Below are 18,643 nucleotides of genomic sequence, written 5' to 3' on the forward strand. Positions count from 1 at the left end.
TCACCCGCATCGCATCGGAGAGGGTGAGTGTCGCTTTAAAAGCACATGACAGCTAAAAGTGGGGAAACAGGAGTACACGAGCCTATTGTGTGCAGAAATTTTCTGCATTGTCACACTACGTTGCTGACCTTCAGCGTTCAGCCTCCCCACCGAGCGGGTAGGCAGCTCCTCCGTCCGCACTGACAATTGGCTGGGCTCCTCTCTCTCTCTCTCTCCCTCAGTGTCACAGCTGCTTCCTGCCGCGCCGCGACATCGTAGCTCCAACGAGCTCTCGCGTGCACGCTGGTCTCGCGACGTGAAAGTCCCCGCTCTCCTTTATCGCTATGTTTGAAGATTAACGAGGCTGTCCCGTGGGTTACACTCGCTTGTTGTAGCCGCTGGAAGCTCCAGGTCCGAGCAGAGCCACGCACTTGCAGGCGGACGGAGGGCCGTGGCGAGCCGGGCGGAGGGAACCCAGCGCTGGGGAAGGAGGTCGGGAGAGGAGCCGGCGTTATCATGACTGAGAAACGGATGTCGCGGTGGTATTTCGGGGGGCTGGCCTCCTGCGGAGCCGCGTGCTGCACCCATCCTCTGGATCTCGTCAAGGTGAGGGGCGCAGTAGTTCTCCCACAGAGCCGGGGGGTGAAGGAGAGTGCAGGCCTTAACACCAGGGCACAGCTGGTTCCAGCTGTTCTTGCACAAGTCGGCGTGTTTCACCAAACCTCACGTCTCGCAGGTTTCACACAGTGCCCTGCTAGACTAAAGAGATTACTGTAAACGTCCTGAGATCTTAAGTTGGCAGAATTTGTCTGTGTTAGGTAGCATGTTCAAAGTTGAATCTAGGTCATAGTTCAACCCAAAGTTTCCCAGACACAGTAGTCCTGTTAATCTATACCTAAATCTTCTTTAATTTCTCTAGAGACTTTTGCACATGACTCAAATAAAGTTTGTGGCGCTCAGGAAATCATGTGTTGTGTAATTATACAGGGAGGAAAGGTAAAGACCAGACTGCAGTTGAAGGGCTCTCTGAAAGGCCTTACTTGCCCTTACTTGTTACTTGCAAGTGGCAAAGCAGGGTTTTACACACAAAGCACATGCTTCAGAAATGTAAATGTTCATTATTTTAAGAAAGAAGGAGAGCATGAAAACCGTTAGGAACTGTGTAATAGAAAATGTTAGGTTTATTTTTATTTTTGTTTTTAGGCACTAGAGGCCTTTATTTAGCAGTAACTGGACAGGGAATGGGGAGGAGAGAGCTCTACGACACACTACACTCAGCACGTGAATGTGTGTGTGACTGAATGGAGTGTGAAGTGCTTTCAGGTTCATGTGGACTTGATAAAGTTCTCTACAAGTACAGGTCATTTACCAACTGAGCCTCCCATCACTCAACATTTTAGTTGCTTTAAATCCAAAACTTATCAGAACCTTGGTAAAACTCCCTTCTAGTTGCTAGATGTCGTCTAGTTTGGAGAGTGGACTAAGACGTTACTGCCCCTCCCCTACCTGCTGCTGTGTGCACTGCAGGTCAGCTGGCTGAGATTATGAAATTTATAACTTGCTGTTTTTGACACTGGGTTACCATTAATTGCCTATTTATGAAAAGTCAGTACTGAACAGCTCTTATCATTAGGAATGTCTTTCTGCAAAGTGTTTTTCATGTTTAACTCTGGGATTAGTGTGAGACAGCTTTAATTCATCTTCCATCAAATGTAAACGTCACTGCTGTGTTCTCAAGAGTTCAAGTAAAAATCTATGTAATAATCAAAATGTTCACAATCCAGTTTTAAGGCCAGTACAGTGTTCAATTTCAAGGTCAAGACTCTTAAAAGGCTTTTTATTTCCTTCAGCCGGCTTTAACGGCTTGATTTCTAAGAGCGAATAACATTTTGTTGTGACAATTATTCTGACAGCTAGTTAGTTTAAAGACATTATTCAGTGAAAACAGAATCAGGTCCCAGAATAGAAAAAAAGTGCACTTTGCACTTTGCTGTAGTGTGCTATTTCCACATTGCTGAAAAGTCCAGTTACGGCAGTGCAAAGACCACATAGTCATGTTTGCTTTCATGCCAACATAGAACCGGATTTGGAAAATAAGCAAACACAGGTTTGACCTCATCTGTTTTAGTTTTTAAAGTTACAAAGCGGTTTGCCAACAGCACAAACACTGACATAAAACATTTATTAAGGATGGGACCAGTTCTGATGCTGTCTTGCTTTAAATTGTAACTTTCTCTCTTTTTTTTTTTTTATAAAATGGTTATAAAATAATCATGTTGATTGATTTATTTAAAACACTATCTAATTAATTTTCCTTCAAAAATAAATTTCCCTCTCAAAATGTATCAATTTAACAGCTTGATTTGAGCCCTGATCGAATTTTACCGAATTAATCTTTATAGTTGTGACATTAACAGATTTTTCTCTAGTGAGGAAACGGAGGAAGAACTTGACTTTTTTCAGAGATACTTTTTTCAGTGGTTTCTTTAAATCAGATTCTCTTTATATTTGAATTGAAATTAAGTGAAGTTGGTGATCAAGATATTGCTTAGTCATTCTGTACCTTCCTGCTTTTCCTACTTTTTTTGTTCTCCTTGCATGTTTTCAGTCTGGCAAGTGAAGCTTTAACAATCCAGGTGGCTTCAAATTACCTCCATAAAACTCTTTTTTTAAAGAAAGACACAAGAAGAAGAAACTGAGTGCAGCACCATGTTAACCAAGATTCGCTTGTATGTTTTGCAACAGAATCCTAATAACTTGCATTTGTGGGCTGAAAAACTAACAACAACTTATTGTCTCCTCTACTGCAACTCCACAGGGTGATGGATTGCTAATGTGGGTAATAAATTATGCCAGAAGTCATATTTGATTTCTGAATTTGATGACTTAACTTTGGTCCAAAATCTGAAAACATTAGATTTGCAAAATCTCTGTTACCAATGTGGTTCTGTGGCCAATGTGTTTCCTCATTATTTTGTATCTTGAGACACTTTTGCAACATGTTGTTCAGTAGATGTAACTAGGCCTGTGATAAACGATAAATCGATTAATCATACGATAAATTAAAACTATCGACGTCATTTCAATTATCGGCATTATCGTCTCTTCCGGCCTTTTTCTCTTTCTGTTGATGACACCGAATGAAAAAAGGCTCAACTCCGGTGCTCTCCACTGACTCCTCCCTTCCTCATTTCCTTAGTGTAAAGCCCAGCGCACACTACACGATCTTAGAGCTGTCGGCCCATTTTAAAACCTGACAGACCGCACATTAGCCGACAGAAATCCTAGGTATAACGGTTCGATCGGGTTCGTTCCTGCCGTGTGGTTTCCAACAATGGGCACAAAATAATGGCTACAAGTCCAGTGAACTAATTTTAAAACCAGGCATTAATCAATGCTTTACTACAATCTACCTGCAATGCATGTGGCTAGTGTCAGCTAAAGTCCTGACTGAATGAAAATCATTATAACCTATTTACGTCACGTTAACGAAGAACAGCTGAAAAGTTACCGGGTTTATCAACTGCGGTAGCAATTTCGCTCCAACTCCTCCTCTTGTCATTTCTATATTCTTTGCATGTTGAATAAACATTAATGTTGTTTCCACGTCGGCTGGACTTCGGGTTGCGCCGTGTCAGCTGTTTGGGATTCCCCGACGTAATTTCCCCTCAGAAAACACGGAGGAGAATCCGCGCTTTCTGATTGGCTGCCTGTCACATTCAACAGGCTGCGTTAACGATCCCAGTCGGGGAAAACCCTGATTTAGATCGGAGCAGCAAGGACGATCTACCGTAACAAACCACACAATCTTAGAAAGACCAAAGGTCTAAGATTGTCTTAAGGGGAAAAATAGGAGCAAAAAATCATGTAGTGTGAATTATTGCATCAGGTAGTCGATGTGCCCATTTTCTCTATTTAAATCTAATTATTACTGAAGGGCAACATAGTATACAGACTTCATAATCTGCACTCTTTTGGTTGAATGCAGTATTTATTTCCACTTTGGCTTTATGTTGTTTAATTTTTATCAAGTACATTTTTTGTTAATGGAGACTGAGAATCCATTTTGTTTTTGGTTGTTTTGTTTATTGTGTTTATCAGCTCCAGTGTTAAATATTATTTTGAAAATAAAGTGTATCTCTCTTTGGCAGGAAATTGCATTCATTATTACGTCATTTACATTAAATCAGTGTAAAAAGGTCTTCAGACAATATTATCGTTTATCGCAATAATTTTTTGAGACAATTAATCGCTCAGCAAAATTTGCTATCGTGACAGGCCTAGATGTAACTAAATCAGCATCCAATTTAGGTTGTGAAAGTAGAGTTGGTGAGGAACTTTGAACTAGACAAGTTGGAGCTTGACTTCGAACTTAAAATGTCTGACTTGAAAATGTTCAGATACAAAAGAAGTGCTTGACAGAAGCTGCTGCAGTGATTTAAATGTTGAACCGAAACACACAAACCAGTTTACTGAGATCAGCAATGTTTCAGAAAGGTCATTGACCTTTAATCTGAGGTCGTCATCAAAACAAAGAACAAAGGTCATGTTTTGAAACCACTGAGGCCCTCTTCCAACAAGCAGAGATTGTTGCAACACCTTATGAAGAACAACGTGGAAAATAAGATTTATCTTGGTGTTTTACCATTAAAAGAAAACAGCTGAATTCAGAAAACTATTTGATTTTGAATCAAATTAGGCTTTCAGATACCTTTGATCAATCTGTGCATTCCTCCTTTTGGGTTCTGCATCTAAGCTCTAAGTCGATGTGTGAGGTTTTAAGTTTTTTCAACATATGGCTCTCTCTTTTTTTCTCAGGTCCACCTGCAGACACAGCAGGAAGTGAAGAAGAGGATGGTTGGGATGGCTGTGCATGTGGTGAAGAATGACGGGGTGCTGGCTCTCTACAGTGGCCTCTCCGCCTCCCTGTGTCGACAGGTGGATTTGTTTTAAGCTAAATTTTGTCAGAATCTGAAAAAATTATGTGCATGATCATCAACTTCAGCGTTGAAGAGTTTGTTCCTTAATTCACATCTACATATGTATTTGTTGAATCAGTCTGAGTGTGTAAAAAAGCCATTAGCAAAATAATAAAAATAGCTACATTAACGAGGCAAAAAAAGGTGCAGTTTTTTTTCTCAAACAAATCGTGTAAGTTGAGTAAAGCTGCTGCATACAGATATATGCAAAATGATGATTAATTAATTAATGCCAGCATATATTAAGTTTATTAACAACAATAATAATATTGTTTCCTATTTTACATCCCTTGCTTGTTAGTTTATGTCAGGAATAAACCCAGTCCTCTTTAATTTTTTTTTTTTTCAGAATTTGTGCTCACTGTTTCTTTCCACCAATTTAAAATAAATCTTTATTGTCACAATAGAAAGAGCAAAAGGTCAGGGAGGAGACATTAGACCAGAGGCCAGCAGCAGGATGATGATGCAGGGTCTTCTCAGGTAAGGAGGGATTATAACTTGATGAGAAACGGAGAAGGAAAGGGAAAGTCCTGTACAGCAATTTCAACTTTTATTTTTCTCGCAAGACCATGTAATGGTAATGAAAAGCTGCCACAAACCAGTAATTTTAGGCAGGAACAATCAATGCTATGAAGGGATCATTTATTTGTACGGTTCTGAAAGCACACAAGCACAAATCTTCAACAGTCACCAATAAAGTCGGCAATATAACAAACTGCTTTTCACAGCAAGTTTTTGCTGGGACTTTCTTTTTGGGGAGTTTAACCACACCGAAACTGAAACCAGTGTCTCAGAAACTGCTGTTATACTTGGGTTTTCATTTATAACCATCACTCAAGTGCACTGGGAATAAGTTGAACAAAGGAGGTCATTCCCTCTTGTTCGGATCTTCTTGTTCGGGGCAGCAATGGTTTGGACAAAAATGCCTCGTTGAAGTCGGAGTACAATGGGCAGACTGGCTTGAGATGCGGGGGGAAAATGCCTTGAAATAGATGGGCTACAGCAGCAGAAAACCACACTGGGTGCCACTTTCATCAGCTAAGAGCAGGGAAATTCCCCGTGAAGCTCACACACCTAAATTCGACAGTGACAGATTGGAAAAGGTTTGGCTGGTTCAATGAGCCTTGATTTGAGCTAGGATATTCAGATGGTGGAGTCAGAAAAAACCTGAAAACATCGATCTATCCTGTCTTTTTTTAGGGTGCCTCTAGTTATGTTGTGCTGTTGTTTCAACGCTCCTCTTCAGAGATACTACTTTTATAGTCAGCTTATTTTGTACAAGTCAGATTAAATTTTGTTGCACTTTTAAATTAAATCTAAACATTTCTGCTACCACTGTGCCTCAGAATAACAGTGGAATAATTGCTACAAGTTGGACAAATACAGCAGAATTTATTCCGTTTTAAAATGCTTTTCTTATTTGTCAGAGACTACACAGACCAACCCAGGTACAGCACTGACTTATCCAGTGGGGGTTACAGCGCCCCCTAGCGGCCTCGTGACGCCACCACTGAAGGAGACGTACTAGTTTGTTAGATGACATAACTTTATTAGGTTTGTCTGTATTGCTGCTCTATTATAATCTAACTTAGTAGATATGACTGATAAAAGCTGGAGCTTGTTGAGGTGCAGGTTTATCGTTGTTCTATTTAAGACGTAAAAAGTAGAATTTGTAATTTTCTTTTCTTTAAAATGAAAAAAAAATAGAATTTAATGTACTAAAATGTGATTATCATGGTCATGTGTTAACCCAAGAACATAAATACAATGGTGTAAGCAACCGTGATGCTTCACTAACATGCAAACCTGCTTTGTATTGCTAAGATAATCTGTCTTCCTTCCAGATTTCTTGAGGTTGCATCGCTAGCTTACTTGGGCTCAGACTTCTTCGTTTGGAAAAAAAAAAAAGTGACTGAGCTGATGTTTCTGCTTTTCAGATTACCTACTCCCTCACCAGATTTGCCATCTATGAGACAGTCAGAGACATGGTGGGTAACACTGGCAAGGGACCAATGCCTTTTTACCAGAAGGTCCTGCTGGGAGCATTTGGAGGTACGCACACACACGCGCACGCACACACACACACATTCGTTCCTCATCTTTCACGCTGACCCAAATGTGCAGTTGCCGCCTGTGAAGGACTGTTTACCAACACGTTTTATCTGCCTACAGGATTCACTGGTGGGTTTGTTGGGACTCCATCAGACTTGGTGAATGTCAGGTAAAGCTACATGACAACATTCCCTTTAAACAAGAACATTTGTGTATATTTTGCTCATGAATTGCGGTATTAGCTGGAAAGATAAATGAGATCTGAAAAAAAAGTTTTTCTTCCCCTTCTAGAATGCAAAATGACGTGAAGCTACCACCAGAACAGAGAAGAAAGTGAGTGTTGGGGTTAAACGATGCTCTGTATAGATTGGTGTTCATGTAATTTATCACTGTATTTGTGCTTTGCTTGCAGCTATAAACATGCTATTGATGGACTCTACAGAGTCTTTAGAGAAGGTAAATAACGAGCACGAAATCAAGTTTTCACTTTGTGTTTTGCATCATCTGGCATCGCAATCAAAGTCTGGTCTTTATTTTTTCATGCAGAGGGTGTAAGAAGGCTGTTCTCAGGAGTTTCCATGGCATCTGGCAGGGGGGCGCTGGTCACTGTGGGGCAGGCAAGTTGCATTAAAAATCAGATGTTAACGTTTTCACAAAATATTCTTCTAAGTGATTAACGATGGTTTCCTGCAGCTAAACAGTGACGCAGCAGAGACAGAAAGGTGTAGACCAGGGGTGTCCAAACTTTTTGCAAAGAGGGCCAGATTTGATCAAGTGAAGATGCCCGGGGGCCAATAGTTTGTTCGGACATTTTTTAACTACAAAAGTTTCATGCAAATACACTCTGTTATAAAACTATTTTCATTGTCACAATTATCTTTATCTTTCAAATGACAAAAAAACCAAATATAAGCCACTCAGGCAGATGAGAACAACTCTAAAAACACAAATTCTGCAATTCTTTCATATCTGGAGAGTCAGATAACATTGAACAAACTGTATGAAATACCTTAAATTTACATGAGTTTAAAAATATCTTTGCCTCAAGAACCTTTTAAACAGGAGTTATAAGTAATGCAAAGTTGCATTGTGATTCTGTGTTTGTTATGATGTAAAGCACTTTGAAATGCCTTGCTGCTGAAATGTGCTATACAAATAAAATTTGATTGATTGATTGATTATTATTAAATCTTAAAACAAGTTAATTTTGCTCTTGTCATTTACAATATCTTTCAGAAAGTAATAGTTTGTGTCACATCTACAGGTTCATAACATCAACAGTAATAACCAAATCTTACTCAAGAGTTTAATAAAAAATAAGTGCCATAAATCCAGGTGCATAAATGTTCTTTTGGCTCTTCACTGTTGATAGTGACAGATGTTATCGTTCAAAATACTCAATTTCATGTCCTCAACTCTCCGTGCCACACTGTTACGTGCCAGGCAAACATTCGCAAATTCTTGCTTCTTCTCAGGGCAAATGTTCTCCACCATTTTCATAACACAGTCTTTGATAAAAGTATCTTCAGTAAAAGGTTTGCCATGTTTAGCTATTAACATGGCCACTTCGTAGCTTGCTTTGGTGGTATTTTCTTTTGACTCAGGCCTGCGTGAAGAATTGCTGTTGTGATGCCAGTGCAGCTTGGAGCTGCTTCACTTTTTCAGCACGGTCACTCCCTGTTAGCTTGTTGTATGTGTTAGCATGTTTAGTCTGGTAGTGTCTCTTTACGTTGAAATCCTTAAACAAGGCAACCGTCTCACAAATTAGACAAGCACAATTGCCTTGATTTTCAGTGAAGAAGTATTGTAATTCCCATCTCTCTTGAAAGCGGCGGCCCTCACTGTTAACTTGTTTTCTTTGCAGTGGCCATGGCAGAAATGAGTGGAGAGGGGTTCGCTGCACGAAGGCAGACTGATAGTATTAAAGTGGTACTGCCACCATTTGGTGAAAGGAGGAATTACAGTTTCAAGTTTTATGATTTATTTATTCTGTTTGACAGTGCAGGCGGGCCATAAATAATACATTATAAGACTGAAGCTGCGGGCCGTATGAAATCTGACCGCGGGCCATGATTGGCCCCCGGGCCGGACTTTGGACATGCCTGGTGTAGACTTTCTTTAAATATCAAAAGCTTCTTTTTTGTTTTGGATCAGACTAACTTATTTATGTTTTTTTTTTGAAAAAATAAGATAATATTCTGATCTAACAATCCTCCTGGAGGGCAGACAAAAAAAAATCAATATTAAGAAACAATGGCTGCGCTGGAGATTTCGTCCTTTCATATAATAAGCTGGCAATAAAACAAAATGCATGGACATTTATATTTAAATGAGCCTCAAAGTGAAGGAGTGTTGAACAAACCTATTTTAAAATTAACATTTCCCAAATTGTTCATATATATATATATATATATAATTTTTTATTTTATTTTTGTTTGCAGTTGGCGTGTTATGACCAGGCCAAGCAGCTGGTGTTGGGAACAGGCGTGATGGGAGACAATATACTCACACACTTCCTTTCCAGCTTCATAGCTGTAAGAATTGAGTTCTTCCACTGATTTAATGCAGCTTGCAGAGCTTCTTCTTAATCCCTTTTTTTTTTTCCTCTACAGGGAGGCTGCGCTACGTTCTTGTGTCAACCTCTGGATGTGCTCAAAACCAGGTTGATGAATTCAAAAGGAGAGTACACAGTAAGTGAATCACTCTTTTATTCTGTTGTCTGCTTGTTCAGGTTTCAGTTTAAAGGTATAGGTAATTTTATTTGTATAGCACATTTTCAGCAACAGGGCAATACAAAGTGCTTTACAGGAATTAAAAGGAAATACAAACAACATAACAAACCAAAGGAAAGAGCAAAAGAAGAAAAAGCTAATAATGTTGATCCAAAGTAAATAAACTAGATACTCCTATTCAGGGTTGGTAGATAAGTATAAGTTAGTATAGTCTGGTCTAATTCCTTTTCTGGTTTGGAAGAATAGGAGTCTAAAATGTAGTTGCTAAGGCAGTTTTTCTGCATTCTTAGTTTGTTCTAATCCCTGTTCTCCCTGTTGCTAAATAAGTGTAAGTAAGTATTCTCTGGACTTTCTAAGTGTGCTCTAAATTTGTAAAAGTCATGAATCCTCCACACTGACTAAGTAATCCTAAAAACTAAATGTTCCTGTTCTGGAAGAATTTTTCTGGATTCTATGTTAAACTCACTTTAATAATATTTCTCCTCCCCATGTCTGCAGGGAGTAATGCACTGCTTACGGGAAACAGCCAAACTGGGTCCACTGGCATTTTATAAGGTAAAAAAAGAAAAAAATAGTCCTACACAATTTAGTCTCATTTATAGAAAGATAGAAAATCACTCAGACCTGGATGATAGTGGCAATATTTGATGTAAATACATTATGAATCTCACTTTAGATGTGTTTTTAATAGCTACAAAGGTCAGCGTTTTGAAATGGTGGCTGTTTCATTTTTTCAGCAGCTTTGATATATAAGAAGGCTTCAAATTAGTCTTTTATTCTATTCATTGTGCTTTCATAAATCAGTCCTTTTATAAAAATTTTAATCAGTGTATTAAAAAGTTGAACTGTGCAATGAGATTTTATTTTTCCACACTGATGCAGAAAAAGCTATTTTTTTGTGTAGATCTCAACCGTTTTCAGAATCTCCATATGTGAATTTCAGATGCATCTCAATCAATTAATTGTTAAATTAAAAGTAACTTATTTCACTAATTCAGTTCAAAAAGTGACATTAATTTTCTCAGAATACAAAACATTACATCAGACTGATAAAGAAGAGTTTTATTATGCACAAATGTTGGTCATCTGTAAAGTACTTTCATCTCTCTACAGCAGTGTTTCCTAAATCTTGTCCTCGAGGCTCACACCCCGCATGTTTCAGATGTTTCTCTGCTTTAACATACCCGAAGTAGAGATGACTGCTGCTCAGGAAAGGCCTGTTAGTCAGACATCAATTGAAATCAGGTGTGCTGAAGCAGGGAAACATCTAAAACATGCACGGTGGTGTGCCTTGAGGACAACATTGCTCCACAGTATGTCCACTCAGTAGTTGATCGGGATTTGGTTTGCTTGAATTACTGCTGAAATGCAATGTGACATGGAGGCATTCAGCCTGTGAAACAGCTCCTCTGTGTGGTTTAGGTTGAGATAATTAGGTGGCCATTGATACCACGGTCATTACAGCAGATCGTTTAGGCAGTGTGAGCGGAAGCCAAATCCTGCTGATGAATTAAATCAGTAACTCCATAAAGCTTGTCGTCAGGGGATAAAAGGAGCGTGACAGTTGTGGTCCACATCCTGGATTCTTGAAACACTAACTCTAGCTACAGTCCAAACATTATTGATCTTCTTCAAACTTTTTAAATGAATCCGTTCAAGGCTGTGGTTGTCTTTATGCAGCCTTTTCTATGACACTTTATCCTTCCACTCAACTTTCTGTTAATATGCTCAACTACAGCCCTCTGAGAACATCCAGCTTCTTATGCAAAGATGTTCCTTGTGGAGAAAGTTTGTGACTGTGTGCTGGACAACTACCAACTCCACTGATTTCCTAATGTGTTTGAGGCTTTAACCTGCCCATAACACACAATTTCTGTGTTAAAGATGCTTTTTTTTATTGATCTTGTGTAATATTCTAATTCTTAGAGAAACTGAATTTTGGGTTTTATTTACTACAACCAAAATAATCAAAATGAAAAGAAAGAGAACATTCTGTGTAATAAATCTAAATGCAATGAGTGAATTTTTGAACACGTTCGCTACACCTAACTGTGTGTGTAAGTTATTGCTGGTTTTGCTGCTGTCATTTCACACTGAATGTTTACTCTGTTCTGTGTGCTGCAGTCAGTGTTGTTAGTTATTTCCATTATCAGATCAACGTGTAGAAATTAAAAACCTTGGACTTTGTTGCAGGGTCTTGTCCCAGCCGGGATCCGCTTGGTTCCCCATACAGTTCTCACCTTTGTTTTCCTGGAGCAACTCAAGAAGTACTTCGGCATTCGCATCATCTCCTGAGCCGCTCCTTGGCTCCGTCTCCGCCAATCATGTCCTCCTTCTTCATCCTGCTCCTCATTATTCACAAGGAAAGAAGGGAAGGGGGGACTTGAACAGTTTGTCATGGTGCTTTCCCTCTCATTTTTTCTCTACCTCCATCCCACAAGTGGATTTACACGACTGGTATCGAAAACCAACAGTTCTGGTCGTTCTTTTGGTCTTTTACATCAGAAATGGGGGAAAAAAACAGATTCAGAGCTGCTGGATTGAGGTTAATAACATCAATAGAATGTTAATCAAGTGTCAGAGATTACTGTTATTGTTTAATCATGATGTAGTTGTGGAAACTGAGTTCAGATCGTATGTGTTTAACATTACATGTTGGTCGCAGGCAAAATTTTGACTTCAGCTAATTCCAAATCACGTGCTGTTTATTAATCTGACCTAAAACCTAATCTATTAGTTGTTTGTGATAATTTCAGAAGTGACACAAAGTGAGGAATAACTGCAAACTGTAGTTGTTTACAGTTCTCTAAAGCAATTTTGATTTTATCAACAGAGCACAACATCATCCAGAAGTTGTAAACAAACACAGCATAGTTTTATCAGTACCCATCTGACCAATCTATAATGGATTTACAAAGCCATAAATCTAAGACGCCCGTTTATATTCACTCTGCAATCAGTGAGCAAACAGCGGTGTTGATACAATATAAATTATTTTTTTCTTTTTGTTTCCTTCTCATTAATATTTTTACAAAATGAAAACACTGGCTGATTAAACTGTAATTAATTTCTTTCCGTTGCTTCCTTAATTCATTCCACTGTCACATTTCACATCACGTCTAAAAACGGAGAGGACCAAGTTTGTTTGGATCACTTTTTACACAGAGCGAGTTAAAAGAAAACTGAGGTTTTCTCCATATGTAGCCGGGTCTTTTTAAAAACAAATATCTTCACCACATTGTTTAAAAAAAACTAATATTGTGCACACGGGATTGGTTTTTAGAAAAGTTCTCAACCACATCACCTTGCACAAAGCTGCCGCTGGCTGTCGTTTTAAACATGTCAAACCCATAGGGGGCAGTGTAGCACAAAGCTAAAACCTGTGTCAGCCAATCAGATTGCTTAAAAACAACCACAACGTCCTGTTGGGAATTAAACAGGCGCCAGGAAGTTGAAATATGTTTAAATAAAGTACTAGATTATAAAGTTAAGCAAACATAAGTCAGTGTTGATTGGGAGTAATGTCAAACAAATTATATTATGTGGATTTATTGTCGCATTATTCGTCCACTTTGGTTGGAGTTCATAAATGTTTAGTGATATTAAACTGAGTTTTCCTGTGGATGAAAGACCAAAAGGTATATTTTTTTTTACCCCAGATATCTGACTACATGTGGACTAGGCCTGAAATGCATAAAGACATCTGATAATATACAAAAAACATTTTCTCTAAGATCCTAACAGCATTCTTTGTCTATTCTTAGGATACTGTTTAAAGGGGCAGTGTTGCATAAAATCAACAATTTTCAGCATTACACTCTGTTATAATAGCATTCACTCGTCTAAAACAAACCTGGCGTTCTGCCTTGATTCTTCCATGTATGATAGAGAAATCTTTGAATCTCCCACGGCAACCATTTCAGGGTGCAAAGCGCTTTCTCTTGCAGAATGTTGCCTTTTACACGCAGCTCCTCTCTGGAGCTGCAGTTTCCAGTCGAGCCTCTGCCTCACAGAGCCCCCCACCTCCATGACTTTCTGAGTCAGCTCCTTCAGACTAGCCAGCAGCAATTAGCAAACACTTGGTGGAACTACTCCACATCTGCTGAGCTCATTATACAAACTACTTTACAGAGCAGTGCTCCTATGAACAATGTTAAAGGCTTAATAGAGGAACATTGCTGTGATGACTTGCTAAAGGCAGAGTGTCAGAAAGAGCAGGAGCTTCTTAAAGAGACAAAGCCCAATTTTAATGAGTAATATTGCAAAGTCGAATTAAGTGATTCTCGATATATATATAGAGCATTTTTGTAACAACTAAAGGTAACGTAGTTACTTGATTGTGCTATAAAGTGGCACTATGTGCCTGCAAACTACATAATACTGCCCCTTTAAACGGCAGCTCTTTTTCAGTCTGCAATATTGGTTTTAAAATGCACTGTATTTAAAACTTGATATAACACTGACTGACCTGCTTAAGGGATGACATTTAAGATTCAAAATATTCAAACTGAAAATGTGGATGAATCCAGTTGCAAATATTTTTCTGTCTCTTTCACTCATCAGGTATAAGATGTAAAGAATATTTGCCCTCTGTAGCCGTGCCTGCGCAAGTCTTGCTGCCTTATGGTATCTGTCCTGTAGGGGGCAGTGTTGTTACATGTGAATTGTCCTGTTTTATGCACCCGAGAGGTTTCCTATCTTCATCTCAGGATGAAACCTGTGTCATCTACTGTATTTACATTCACTGAAGTGAAACTGTTGGGACAGTTATGGGTCAGTAAGTTTTAATATTGTAGATCTTTCACTAATAAATTTGAGAATTAAAGGACTAATTGAAACTGTGTCTCCAGATTTTTACTGTAGTCTTTTGGGGATTTTATTTGAGTGTCTCTAAATCAAACCAGTTTTTCTTTATCTAAATAAATCTAAGAAGTTAATAAGTCAGCTGCTGACCCTTTGGGGTGGTAAGTGATTCATTTTAAGAGTTTCAGCTTCTCACCGCTACAAGGTCGCGCAGCACAGCTGGCTGGGGTTGTGAATCAGCCTTCACCTTCAGGGTTCTGGTCTCGGCAGAGCCAGGGCGCGATTTAATGTCCACACATCTACCGTCTTGATCTCAGGCCTTACTTCCCAGACTCGTGGCCTCTCCGTGGGCATGAGGCAGTTAATTGGTGACGTTCATGAGCAATGATTAATGAAATCTGGGGAGCATTCTGCTCTTTGGCCAAGATGAACATAATCAACCCATCCGTTATGATTTTAATACATCATATTAGTGACTGTGACCTTTCACCTCTATCATCTTCTGTCACCTCTGTGGCTAAATGTGGTAATAGTGGAGAAACTACTTGCCATTAAAGGAAAACTGTTCGTCCTCTGTCATTGGTGGCCATGCTAACTAGCTTTAGCATTCATGGCAGACTGCTGTAGTGTAGCAGAGAGCAAGGAAGAGGTTGTGAGCAGCACATGCACAAGCTTGATTTTTTTCACACATTATCTGTATTATTGTCTGTATTATATTGTCACAAAATACTGACAGTTCTAACAAATATATATATAAAACTTTATTTTTAAAATAAGTTACATATTACAGCTTTAATGTTTCCCAGAAATTAAGTCAGGTATGTTCATAAAGGTTTGAAGATTTACTTATTTACATAAATTTCAACCTTGCAGTTGTTAAGGAAATAAAGTTAAAGATTTTTTTTTCTTTAAATTGATACTTTTGATATTTTATTATATTTAAAAGTATGTCTGAGATACATTTTGCTTTGACTAAAAAATTATTTTCAATCTAAAACTGCTGGTGGAGAGAAAAATTTAAGATTGAATTTTTATTTTCTGACTTTATCAATATCAATACTCATCTGCAATAATTGAAAAAACGTGTTCTCTTGTATTTCCAATTTTGAAGATTACTTAATAAAAATTCCTAGATACAGATCCACTTACAAATGTAATATTTCTTTAAAACTGGTTTTCATTTGTTTTATGTAAAAAAAAAAAAACGTTTGTTTATTTTTCTTTAAGAATAAAAGAGTATATGAGGAGTGTAGTGAAACAATGTTTGCATTAATGCTCCAGTGAGAGACTCAGCTACCTCGATAAAGATGAATTCATTTTTTCTTTTTTTCGGTTTTATCCGTCTTTACCGGTGGTAGCAATAATGGCGGATGTATTATTTTGTTCTCCTTTATATTCTTCCTTTACTTTTATTTTTCTGGCAACTGACATGCAGTTTAACATCTCAATATTTTGCTCATTTCTATTGATTATCTTCTAAGCTTTGGATGTAATATAACAATAAACTTAATACAAAACTCCAAACTCAATCACACAAACTCAGACAGGCGCACGACGTTTCGTCCAACAGAGATGTTGTTTACGAATAAATGCATTTCATTCAAAGCCTGAAGGAAAACTCGGAAATACAATATTTCATCATGTCACAAATACATTTGCTTATTGAGAGAAGTGGATCAAACGTGCAAATTATTGTAGCTGATCTATATGTTATATCACTTTAACATAAAATCAAACATTTTATCATTGCTACGACGTTTGCCGACGTCTGTTCTTATGAATCTCCTTAGCATGTCATCCATCACTTTGGAAAAAGGAAAATCCTCAGGGAGAAAACTCGGGCAGTGGGTGGATTTCAGAATAAATGTTGTTGCCTGTAGGAAAACATCAAAACGCTGGATCCAGCCTCAACTCAGGGTGTGAGTCAAATATGAAACTGAAACCTGGTGAGAACATTTAGAGAGATAATGTTGTAAAGGAAGCTATTTTTGTGCGTTCGTGGTTTTCTGCAGATGTGTGACTCCCCATCGATACAGGATATATCATTCTACGAAATCTTACTTTGTTGCTTTGGTACAGAAAATACCAGGAACGAAAATCTAAATAAAATTTTATGGAAACCCGTTGAGTAATATTTCTGAAGGTTTTGCCGTAGGAAAAATTAATTGATTCATGACATGCATTGTAAATGAATTCATGAAGCAAATGTTTATTAATCAGCTGAAAATCCCTCCTGCGTTCTGTACATTTGTTTCTTTCATGACAAGTCCCACAGATTTATGAATTTTACATGCCACCCTGGTTCACAAATCATTTTCACATGTCTTTTCAGGCACACCAATTGTGTCTGTGGGCAAACAATCTGTGCTGTAAATCATTTCAAAAATATTTTTCCCTTTGACTTTGGTATTTGTAGAGTAATATGTAATCTGCCTTTCACTGATCTGCATCTGAGAAACACTGGCACCATTTTGTTCCTCTTACTGGTGGGGAAGCTCTGTTAATGGTTGCTATTGATCTTTCGCTAAAAAAAAAAAAAAAAAAAACTGATTACAACCCTATGATTTTTGAAGTAGTGGGTAAAAAAGATTCTGCTGTTCTATGTTCCCAAAAGGAGCTAGCTGTGCTGCAAAAAACAAACAAGCAGAGATACGTATGTTGGGCTCTATTTCTTTGCTTCTGAAAAAGTGCAATTTATTTTGCTCCTGATTCATGTTTTTCCAGGAAATGTTCAGCGGACGGGCTGCTGTGCTCACATCAGTCCGCTGTTTGACATGTCGATGTGCCAACACACACTCCAACACAGCTACAATAAAGCACAAATTTTGCTAATATTTAGTATGCTGGAAAAGAAAACGTATTTTATTTTAGATGTGGAATTACATAGTTAGGAGTAACTCTCTACAGAGATGCGTTAAAGTAGGAATAACAGCAGAAAGAGCAAAACATGAAAAAAAAAAAAAATCAAATACCAAAAGTAGGAAAGTCTGGTGAGATGAAGGATAATTCGTTTCAGAAAATGGGCTGTGACAAAACCCAGCTATCTAAAATATCCATAATAAAAATGATTACCTGGGTTTATTTGCATGAGCTAAAGAATCCAAGCGGCTGGAGCACAGTGGTGACACTGTGAACCTTTCTACCGCTACAACTTTCATTTTCCCTTACAAAGGATGATGGGAGCAACAAAAAAAAAGAAGTGATAATATTTTTACTTGTTTAAGCTGGGAATTATCTGATTGCTTATTGGAAAATTCACTGAGTAATGAGAGTAGCTGTAAAATTTGAAGGCTAAATCCTTTGTTTTGTTTAATGCTGCAGAAGGTAACTTTTTTTACACATTTAATGAAACTTACTATGTCCTGACAGTATGACATGAGATAGAATATAAAAAAAAAAAAAAGAAAATAATATTAATAATAATAATAGATTCTGTTTCATTTTTTTGTGCCAGGACATAGTAAGAATTTTAATAAATATACAAAAACATATTTTTAATAAAAGTTGCCTACTTCAACTTTACTATTTTAGAAATCTTGTCAGAAATATTTCTTGCATCATTTTACTTTAATTTCACAGTCACACACTACTTTGTGATGGTCTGTCAAAACAGTGTGATACACTGAGTTTTGTAGTTGTTGGGACATTAAAACGTAAACAACTCCAGGCGGTTTTGAATACGTTTGTAAAACTTATTCTAGGCTCTGCAGACAGATAAACCAGCTCATTCTTTGCTTTTTGCAGTAAATTGGTAGACTGATGTCTCCAACCCAGCAGCCTATCAAATTATTAGCTCATCTGCTTTCAATGTCTGATTCAGTTTTTTGAAGATAATCTGTATCTCATAATGGGTTACTTGCTCTGCTAGAATATTGACAAACAAAAACAATGAATGGAGGTCACAGCGCCTACAATGGCTGCTGGAGAATGTCAAAACATTCATTGTGGCAATGTCACCGTAAAATTTAACGTCACAGTGACATTGTACAAAGAATCCCCATTAGTCGTTTTCCAATTAGAAAAATGCTTTAAACACAACAAAACCAACACAATGTTCTAATGTGTCATGAAGGAAATAAAGGAATTGGCCTTGCAGTC

At 38.0% G+C, this 18,643-nt stretch overlaps 1 protein-coding gene across 1 annotated transcript; it reads left to right on the plus strand.

The window, feature by feature from the left end:
• The first annotated feature begins 20 nt into the window (after nucleotides 1-20).
• Nucleotides 21-14,585, plus strand: slc25a10b (solute carrier family 25 member 10b). The gene is made up of 11 exons (XM_032563251.1): nucleotides 21-585; nucleotides 4,798-4,917; nucleotides 6,896-7,010; nucleotides 7,131-7,179; nucleotides 7,302-7,343; nucleotides 7,423-7,466; nucleotides 7,557-7,627; nucleotides 9,452-9,544; nucleotides 9,623-9,700; nucleotides 10,241-10,297; nucleotides 11,936-14,585. Exons 1-11 carry the CDS (start codon nucleotides 496-498, stop codon nucleotides 12,035-12,037), a joined length of 861 nt encoding a protein of 286 aa, XP_032419142.1. The 5' UTR covers nucleotides 21-495; the 3' UTR covers nucleotides 12,038-14,585.
• The last annotated feature ends 4,058 nt before the right edge of the window (nucleotides 14,586-18,643 follow it).

The sequence above is a fragment of the Xiphophorus hellerii genome, chromosome 5 (assembly GCF_003331165.1).
Source record: "Xiphophorus hellerii strain 12219 chromosome 5, Xiphophorus_hellerii-4.1, whole genome shotgun sequence".
Lineage (NCBI taxonomy): Eukaryota > Metazoa > Chordata > Actinopteri > Cyprinodontiformes > Poeciliidae > Xiphophorus > Xiphophorus hellerii.

Excerpts from the sequence above, each read along its gene's own strand:
- slc25a10b (XM_032563251.1), top strand. The coding sequence starts at position 496 with ATGACTGAGAAACGGATGTCGCGGTGGTATTTCGGGGGGCTGGCCTCC. Across the intron at positions 7,344-7,422 it reads CCACCAGAACAGAGAAGAAA|CTATAAACATGCTATTGATG; the intron begins GTGAGTGTTGGG and ends CTTTGCTTGCAG. Across the intron at positions 7,628-9,451 it reads CGCTGGTCACTGTGGGGCAG|TTGGCGTGTTATGACCAGGC; the intron begins GCAAGTTGCATT and ends TTTTGTTTGCAG.